General features: G+C 29.4%; 1 protein-coding gene across 2 annotated transcripts; it reads left to right on the top strand.

The window, feature by feature from the left end:
• The first annotated feature begins 4,667 nt into the window (after positions 1-4,667).
• On the top strand, positions 4,668-7,759 carry LOC120091323. 2 transcript variants are annotated; one of them, XM_039049306.1, is made up of 6 exons: positions 4,668-5,034; positions 6,020-6,218; positions 6,304-6,433; positions 6,606-6,660; positions 7,175-7,278; positions 7,369-7,759. In XM_039049306.1, exons 1-6 carry the CDS (start codon positions 4,872-4,874, stop codon positions 7,477-7,479), a joined length of 762 nt encoding a protein of 253 aa, XP_038905234.1. In that variant the 5' UTR covers positions 4,668-4,871; the 3' UTR covers positions 7,480-7,759. The 2 variants fall into 2 exon arrangements, with proteins under 2 accessions (XP_038905234.1, XP_038905235.1); XM_039049307.1 differs by having other exon boundaries at positions 4,674-5,034; positions 7,178-7,278.
• The last annotated feature ends 2,495 nt before the right edge of the window (positions 7,760-10,254 follow it).

Genomic DNA, 10,254 nt, shown 5'->3' with positions numbered 1-10,254 from the left:
ATAAAAGTAAATTAAAAAATAATTACAAAACCACCAGCGCCGAAAACCAAAATTCCCGTTTTCCTAATTTCTTCATGAATTTTAAAAAGGTTTTTAATTTTCAAAATCAAAAAGAGAGAGAGAGAGATGGTATGATTACCAAGTATATTTGTTTTTTAAATTACAAAGAAAAAACATAAAACAGAAATCGAATTGATTGGTAACCCTTTAAATAATTATAAAATGACTCCTCAAGTTGCTTTTTAAAAAAAATTAAAAAGGACTGTTAAATTTTGGTTTAAATTTTTTAAAGTAATTTAAAAAGTTGATAACAAAAAAAGAAAGTATAAATGAAAGCACTATTTGTAATTAAATTAGTTTAACCATAGATACAACCATTTATAATGTCTTGAGTTTTAGCTTTTTAACCCTTAATATCAAATTAACTAATTATAATTGTTAATTAATTAATTATAATTAATTAATTAATATTTTGATGGTAACAAATTTGGATTAATTTATTAAAAATTCGATTGATTCAAACCAAATATAATTTGAGCCTTTAGATCTTCTTAAAATTCAAATCAATGGTGGAGATTTAAGAATGGTAGTAATAAAAATAATAACAAAAAGCTTCATTTTTCTTCTTTTCATCTTATTCTTGATGGAGATACATAATATTGTGAGGATCGATTTATTGTGAGCACAAAACATATAAATCCATTCTTTTTTAGAGTTTGACAAGTGTGATTTTTAACCTTTCCAAATCATTGTAATGGTTGCTCTTGATCCCGGAAAAAAAGTTGTTGTAATGGTTTGATCATCATTCGTGAAAAAAAAATCGAGTTTATTCTAGAGTTTATTCTTCCGTCTGAAAAAATAACGTTTTAGTGGTTCGACTCTAAGCCGTGGAAAGAGTCAAAGATTTGATCTAGTAAAGTACGTAAGAGGAGCTTGAAAAGTAGATGTAGGCAGGTTGTCCCGAATCACTATAAAATTTATTGTGGCAATTTCTCTATCATTATACTACTTTATTTTGAAATTAATTTGCAATTAGATTTTATTGCTTGAAATTAATTGCATTTAGATTCTATTTCTTGAAATTAATTGCAATTTTCGTTCTTAAAATTAATTATTCATTTTAGTTTATTTTTATTAATAGCTCTTAATTTTATATATTCATTACCAATCTTGTTACCAAAATCAAATAGGGTTATTTATTACTTAATTTCTTGATAATTTTCAGTTGAATTGATTTGTATGAAAATTTTGTTTAAATTAATTGCTAGCAAAATTTTATTTATTTATTTAATTGGACCCACTTTAGGAAAAAAATTTAATTAATTTTGATAAATCCTATTCGCATTCTCTAGGGTTACCATACCAATCCTACATCAAGGAATCACCAACGTCGTGATCAATGATGTAGAGATTTGGAAGGTGACATGTAAACCTATACATTATTCTAGATTTGGAACAACCTCTAGAACGAAGTGTAGTATCTGAAAAGCTTTTGTTTTTCGATCTTTGAAGACGACAATGATGCAAAAGTTTTGTCTAAAGAGTAAAGAGGAAGAAGAAGAGAGGAAAAGAGATAGAAGAAGACCGCACCGTAGTGTTCAATATAAAAAAATATTAAATTAATATATTTTATCAAGTAAAATCATATTTTTCTGTTGGTAAACTAATAGTCAAATGAACTTTTAATCGACTAGTATCATTTTCAAACCTTCAAGTATTAATATATTCATTTTGAAGCCTTAGTTACCAAATAAACGTCAAACTCAAATTTTAGAAAAGATGGGTTCAATTAACCTAACTCAAAGAAAAAACAATTCAACAACCTAATATACACAATTTTTTTACAACTTCAAATAAAGAAGTATAAATTTGCAATATGATTAGTCTATAGCCAGAGAGCTTCTTTAGACATAGCTTCTCAAAGAATTTCCAAAATAGAATGAATATTGTCCCAAATGGATAATTCATTTAATTAAGCCCAATTTAACCATTTTTTCTAAAACATTTGTAATAGATAGAAAGATAAGGAAAAAAAATCTAAAAATATAGTATCTCTTTAAATATTTGCAAAGATGGAAGTGTTGACCCAATTTTACCTTCTTTTTTTTCTTTTTTTTTTTCTTTTTATTTTTTTTTATTTTCTTTCTTTTCTTCCATTTCTTTTATTTTATTTTCTCCTTTTTTATTTTTTTAATTTTTATATATTTTTTCTCTATGATTTTTTTAATTTTGATTATTTTCTTTCCTTTCTCTCTCTCTCTTTTTCTTTTTATTTTCTTTCCTTTTTCCAATTTTTGCTTCTATCTTTCCAATCTCCTCATCTCTCGAGACATTTTCCTCTCTCCCTCATCTTCCCATTTTCCACTAGAATCATTAAAAAAAATAATAATAATGACTTGAAAGTGCCTAATTCATAAATGATTTAAGACCAACAAGCCAACCATCCTATTATAACGAAACGTTAAATATAAATAATAGATGAAAATGAATTTGAAAGAAACTACTTTTTGTAGTCCTCAAATTTTCACCATTTTTAGAAACATTTATTAAAAGTTTGAAATAAGGACGATAATAGTTATTAAACAAGTTTATTTGTCAAAAAATGAGTAATGAAAATATTATCAAACAAATCAATAGTTTTTGTTTTTTCTTTTTATAGGACTTTAAGAGTATGAAGTTTATCAATAGTATCGCTGATAATATGTTATTCATGGATAACATGTTACCAGTGATACTGTGATATCATGCTATCAATGAAATTTTTTATGCACAATCAAACAATCTTGAGGAGTCATTTCATCTTAAATACTACATTATGTAATACATATGTACTATCAGTCATATCCTGTACATTGACAGCAATAGAAAGATACCACTGACAGTAGCTATCAATGATATCCTTTATGACTATCAATGTAGAAGGATATCATTCTATAGCTATATGCATCAATAACTACATACAAACACACTACATGTATCAACGAATTAATCAAAAGGCCTCGATTATTTACAAATAAGTATAACATGATATCAAATTCAAACAACAAAAAAAATCAAAACATTACCATGGATAGAGCAATAGCCACTATTTGACTATCATTGATATAAACATATCAGTGATAGCATTTGATAGCCTATTTATTAAATTGAAAGCTATAACTAATAGCAACATCACTAATAACAACTATCAATGATAGTAACTGATAGCACATTTCTCGAATTGAAAACTATCACTGAGAGTAGTTATCAATTGCTATTACCAATAGCAGCTATCAGTGATATTCACCGTAGCAGTATCACTGATAGCAACTATTAGTCATAGCACATTTCTTAAATTGAAAGTTATAGCTTACTACAGCTATTAGTGATAGCAATTAATAGCACACTTCTCAAATTCAAAGCTACCACTGATATTCACTGATAGCTGCTATCAGTTATAGCAACTGATAACATACTTCTCAAATCGAAGAGCTATTACCGATAGCAGCTACCACTGACATTCATTGATAACTGCTATCAGTTATTGAAACTAATACCATACTTCTCAAATCGAAGAACTATTACCGATAGTAGCTATCTGTTATCAGTGATAACTTTCAATTTGAGAAAACCGGGAAGCAACGCTCAAAATAGTTATGGACGTGAGTTGCTTTGGTCTTTTATCATTTTTTTCTCTATATGCAATTATTTTATCCTTGTACTACTTATTATATTATTTTGGGCTTAAATTCCATTAATGCAACTACCCTTTTTTTTTCCTATTAATTACTTTAAATTTGATTGTTTTAACACTTCACTTGTCTTTGTTTAATTTTTACTTGAGCTTGATTTAACATCCAACACTTTAGTTAGGGTCTCATATTGATTGGAGTTAATATTATGTAATTACTATATTTCTAGATATAACACTTATTTTGATCTAAAGAAAAAAAAAAAACTCTTCCCATATTAATATTTAGGAAACATTAATCAGTATCATTGAAACAATATTATAACTCCATTTTATTGTTTTAAACAGGTAATTATAATTGGTGGTAATTTTAAGTATAATAACAAAGTATATAGGAATATTTTAAAAAAATTGCAAATATAACAAAGTCTATCGGTGATAAACTTTTATTGATGATAGACTTGTATGGTCTATCGGTGATAGACCGCCAATGATATGGCCTATCATTGATAGATCATTTGATTCTATCAACATTAGAAGTCTATCGTTGATAGACTTTGCTATGTTTGTAACTTTTTTAAAATGTTGCTATGTATAATAATATATTTTGAATATGATTGCTATATTTATAACTGTCCCGTTCAAAAAAAGTCATCTATTACTTCTCATGTCACGACAAAAGTTAATTTAAGGATGAATTATAAAGTCGCTGAAAATGTAACTCCATTTCATATACGATAAAAGTAATTAAAAATGCAACATACACTCTCACAAAATTTGCATATAAAATTGATAGTTAAATAGGATTTTGAATTATGTGAGTTTATATATAGAACTAGAAAAAAGGTGCAATTATGAAATTCACAACGGATTGAGATTGAATGTGTAGTGTATACATGTATTTATTCCGTCGTGTATTGGAAAAAGAAAAAAGAAATCAGTTAATTTCGTTAATATTGGACTGGCCACCGTCTTGTAGTGATTTCAGAGAATTGGGAATTTATAACGAATGGCCCATTCTTAATGTTATACGAATTGGGAAATTCCTCACTTCCCCCATTCTATTCTCTCATTCGGATCCACTATCAAACAAATCCCCTTCTTCTTCTTCTTCTTCTTCTTCTTCTTCTTCTTCTTCTTCTAGGGCTTCTTCTTTACCTCAAGAATTCAATTTCCAAAGCGTTATCTCAATTTCTTGACAATGGCGAAGAAGAGGAAGACACCCCAGAGGAAAAAGGGCGAAACCCAGTTACCCCTTGTCGATAATATACCCAAATATTCTCAACAGCGTCGAAGCTCACCGCCTAAACGCCGCACCGATTTCTCCTCTCTCTTTTGCTATTCTTCTTCAATTGTCCATCATGGTATATCTTTTAATCTATCCCTTTTTGTTTTTGATACTCTCTGAACTAACCTAATTTTCTGATTTATTTTTGGGATTTTTTGTGTACTCAATTTGAGATCTCTTGACTTTCCTTACTTGTTCTTTTTATTGTCATCACATTATTATCTTTGATTGTGGGATAAAGCTAGACATTAATTGTATGACCCTGTATTTTCATCTTGTTCTTGGATAGAAAAAGTTTAGTCTTTAGACTGATTCATGTAATTGTGCCTATTTTCGGTTCTAATACTCACCATTATGTGTTAGTTAGTTCTTTTCATTCACAAATGGACAATAGTTTACATCCATAATACTTGGAACAGTTGAAAATGGAGGGTTGGAGTTCTTTGTGGTTATTGTGTTCCATGTTGTGTATCTTGGAACGTTCAAATCTGAAATAATATGAATTGTCAAGTTAGTAAGTCGTGTTCTGAATTTTAATGATTTAGTGTCAGATGATCCCTACCCCTGCTGGCAATTTCCCATTACCATGTTGCCTTCTTGGAGGTGGTCTCTCCCGGTTAGGTATTCATAGTGTAGTTGGCTTTTAGGTGAAATCCGTGGCTCCTAGCAAGTGGAATGTGTCAATGAATGATATAATTATGGTTTAGTTTTTGTTCGTATGATGGAAATTGTAACGGTACATTAGCCAGATGCATCGTCTATGTCTATCATCCAATATAAGCATCAAGATATTGTTATGTACTTGTTTATTTGTTACTACTTATATGGATATATTTGTTGCATCAGAAATATCTGGCTTGATAGATCCTGTATAGCAATTAGCAATTCTACAAGTTTTATCTTCTGTTTCGTGTTAACCGTTTCCTGTTGAAGTGTGCTCTATATATCTTCTATTTGTTTTTACATTCTATAGTATCTTTAAAATTGAGAAGTCTCAATGTTAGATTTGGATTCTCTGTTATATGATTGAAACTGAACCTGAAGTCTTGGGGACATGTTAGGCACATCTGCCTTGCCACAATTGTCCTTGAATGAAGTTGGATCGTCAAAATTGATAGTGAATCACTCAGATAGTACAAATGAAGAACTCTCTTCTAGCTCTTTGGTGAAATGCAGCAACTCCCTGGGTGAAGACGAAGAACTTAGCCTATGCTCAAGTCCTGATGAAATGCAATCAATTGAATGCCGCCTCAGTGATAGGTCTGTTTTTTGTGTTAATCTGTTGTTAGGTATCCACTTTGAATCTTTTTTTCTCTACTTAACTGTCTTGAGTTTCCTTTTTCAGTTCATGCAAGGCAGTAAGCAAGAGAAAAGGTACTTCTAAGATATCATTCCCTGTTGGTAAAAAAGTACCAGATTCAGAAAGCAATAGTCTTTCTGGTACTCCAGAGAATGTACAGTTGTGGTCTACTGAAGTAAGTAATGTGCCATTCTTTGTCATTAAATTTGAAAGAAAAAGAATGCGCAAATCCTTTTTAGTCTGAATTTGTTAGCTGTATATTTCGATTTCATTTAAAAATATCTGGTCTTTCTACTTTTCCTTTGGATGTCTATGCTTAAAACTCTGTGCACGACATTTACCTTCAGAGTTTCGAGGAGAGGAGTTCAAACACAACGGTAGAGTTTCAAGATCAATCATGTGGTATGCACTTTGATTTTTACATCAGTATCTGCCATTTTGTTTTGGAATTATTTTGGAGATACAATTCCTGCCAAAAACACTATGTTTTCTGAAATAGAAAGAAATTTTTTTTGATCATTAAGCTCAGAAACATGTCAACCATGTTCAATTTTGCAATACATTATGATCATTAAGCTTGGAACGAAAACTATCTCATTTGGAGAAATTCGCTAACATTTCTGTATGCGAGGTGGGAGATAACAATACTTTGCATGCTGAAACTGTACCCTGAATCCTTGTATTCATTTTGTTGCATCATGTTACTCCCCTGGGGTTTCTTACCTGATATCAAATGCCAATACAAATGTTGTTTTTTGCTAGAGCTAACTATACATTTCAAAGATTGTACCCCAACTTGTAAACTTAGAAGTAACATAACTTTCCCCACTCTTTGGCCTGTGATCTGTATTAAGCTAGGAAAGAAAACTATCTCCCTTGAGGTTTTCTTATCGATTTTTACTCTGTCTTCTTTAAGCAGATAAAGGGTCTTCTTCAAACTCAAGCAGGATTGAAGATAATGACCTACACCTAGACAGAGGAAGAGGAAAAAGGGAAAGAAAGCCAAAAGTTCCCTTCGATGTAAGTTGATGTCTCAATTTTTTCCCCAATGCATGAAGAACACAAATAAGAGCAAGTTCTATATTATGATAAAACAATTTTCTTCTGTAGGAAGAGATGACCATATCTCTTAAATCAACAAGAAAATTTCGCCGAATGAGGATAATGCGGTACCTTGGGCTTGCAGCTCCAGTTGGTTCTCCTTTTTCACCAATTGCCTGAACCTATCATCCCATCCAACTTCCTAGTAAAGTCTACATTCTACAATATTTCAGTTAATCTTTCAACTCATTTTGCATTAGTGAAAAGTTGCTAATTTTGTTCTCATATTTATCCCAGCATATATGGTTTCATCATTTGTAAATAGGCCTGAGGTTTTGATAACATTAATTAGAGAATCCTGTTTTAAAGAAGTTTGTCCACCTTAAATTTCCTCGTCTCAATACTACAAGGTATGTTCCTTGACATTTAATTCAAATCAGTGTGCACAAGTTGAAATTGCGATGGTCTTGAATCTGTGGATGGACATATCTCTCCAGTCGTGGTTCCATTCGATGTTGGGGACATCTTGTTCTTTGGCCAATTGAGGAGATGGAAAAATGCCATCAGAATGTGGCTTTAGCAATTATAAACACTTTTTAAAGTTTTCGATAACCCAATTAGTTTCATTGTTTCTAACATAGATTTTTTTTCCGCCTTCTACTTTTGGTCTTAAGATTTGGATTTAGTAGAATTTTATTCTCTATCCTCATATTTCTGCTTCTTCCCTTCTTAATTTTTTTTTTTTTTTATTAAAAATCACTTTTAGTTCCTAAATTTTCGTAAAAGCAACAATTTAATCCATGAACTTTTGTTTGTAATAATTTAGTCCCTAAACTTTCACTTTTGTAATAATTTAGTCCATGAACTTTACTTTGTAACAATTTAGTCCATATATTTTAAAATGTGTAACAGTTTAGTCCCTAATGTAAAAATTAGTGATAAGATTTAATGAGATTTTTTACATAAATAAATCAATAAACTAATTAGAGACTCAATATTTTTATAAAATACAAAGTTTACATCATAAAATAATAAAAAATAACATCATATTTTGATAATTTTTTTAATATTAGGGACCAAATGTTACAAATTTAAAAGTACAAGGGTTAAATTGTTACTTAATAAAGTTTATGGACTAAATTGTTATAAAATTGAAAGTTTAGAGACTAAATAATTGCAAATCAAAGTTCAAAGATTAAATGGAAAGTTTAGGGACAAAAAATGTCTTTTAATCTTTTTTTTAATTCTTTTAAAATGATATTAAAAAAAAGTTTTCTTTCTTCATTCTCTCTTTCTTCCCCATTCTTCGCCATTCTTCTCCCTTCCTCGCATGCATGTTTGTTACCACTACCCCAATCTTCCTTATGTGTTCTTTCACTTTTTCTCTTTCTTTTTCTCCTCTTTTTTTCTTTTCTTCTTCTATTTTCCCTTCCTTCTCTTTTTTCTATCTCCTTCTCCATGTCTACTAAAAAGGAAAAAAGAAAAAAAAAAATGATGGGTCTAGAATGCCTTCATTTTATTTTTATTTTTATTTTTGAAAAATATCAATTTATGTCTTTAAACTTGGAGATTTGTAACAATAAAATCTTAACTCACAAGTGCATCCATTTATACCTACAATAATATTTTTTTTTTAATGAACATGGGAAACTTTTATAATTTTATTTTTTAACCCCTAAATTTTCATAAGTGAATCAATTTAAACTCTCATTTAGAGATTCATTTTAAAATCGTATATCTCTCCATTATAATCTCCCTATTACGTTAGTCCGGCATTTGAAAAAGGTTATATGTGTGTGAATTGATGCATTGACAATTTGAAGGTTATACATGTAAGAATTGATGCACTGACAATTTGAAGAGGTTATATATGTGTAAGAATTGATGCATTAGTAATTTTCAATCGTTATCTTAATAAAATGTCTAAATTGGTTTACTTATGAAATTTAGGAATTTAATTGATAGAAGGCATGTTTAGGGGGCAAAAATTGATTCCCCCTCCCCCTATTTTTCTTTAAGTATACATGGGAATGATAGAAAAGGAGAGGAAGTGGAAAAGAGAGAAGGAAGGAATAAACAAGGAGAGGAGGGTAAGGAAAAAAAATTGTCTTTTTTTTTTTTTTTGTCTTTTGTCATTTTTTTATTTTAGTTTTTTTGTCTTTTTGTCTTTTTTTTTTGTTTTGTTTTTTTTTTTTTTTAAATTGTCACAACAATTTCTAAAAAGAAAATTGAAAGGACTAAATTGCTACGTATTTAATGTATACTAGAGGTTGAAATGTCAAGTTAAATAATTTAGGAACTAAAAATGTTACCAAATACAAAAACCAACGGTTTATTTATTTTCTCTAAGAAAAAAAGTAAAGTATATTGTGAAATTGAGGAGCATAACGAGATCACGGATATGGACAAAATCTAATATAATAATATAATATAATATAATATAATATAAAAAAAGACTAAAATCATAAAATAACTAAAATTATACAATTGAATAATAGAAAATTTAGTGGAATTTGAAGTGGATGTCTTACCAATGGGTGTGTGATTTTAAGATCCATAAAATATCACTATTTTATAGGCAAAATGGCAAGTAGGATGTGGACTTATATGGACACTAATCTTGAATAACTACAAGACACAGGGTGACACATGGCTTTTGGGATATTAAGCAATGAACATCTATTTATTATTATAATATTCATAATACTGCCCCCTAGATGTCCATATATATATGAAATATGTCTGGTTAAAACCTTACTAGAAAAAACCCAATGGAAAAAAATTCTAGTGAAGGAAAAAGAATACATATTTCATACAATATATACTCCTAAAAGAATACAATATATTTACTCCCCTTCATGAAAACATCACGTAAGATCTCTGAGTTGCCACATTCCAATGTTGTGCACAATTTTTTCAAAAGTTGTGGTTGGTAATGCATTTGTAAATAAGTCT

Source organism: Benincasa hispida, chromosome 11, assembly GCF_009727055.1.
Source record: "Benincasa hispida cultivar B227 chromosome 11, ASM972705v1, whole genome shotgun sequence".
Classification (NCBI taxonomy): Eukaryota; Viridiplantae; Streptophyta; class Magnoliopsida; order Cucurbitales; family Cucurbitaceae; genus Benincasa; species Benincasa hispida.
Note: the sequence above shows the minus strand (reverse complement) of the source record. Positions and strands in the feature narration are given on the sequence as shown.

Bases quoted from the DNA above. Each gene is read 5' to 3' on its own strand.
- LOC120091323 (XM_039049306.1), top strand. From the start codon at position 4,872: ATGGCGAAGAAGAGGAAGACACCCCAGAGGAAAAAGGGCGAAACCCAG. The intron at 6,434-6,605 runs GTAAGTAATGTG...ATTTACCTTCAG, and splicing joins TACAGTTGTGGTCTACTGAA to AGTTTCGAGGAGAGGAGTTC. The intron at 6,661-7,174 runs GTATGCACTTTG...GTCTTCTTTAAG, and splicing joins GTTTCAAGATCAATCATGTG to CAGATAAAGGGTCTTCTTCA.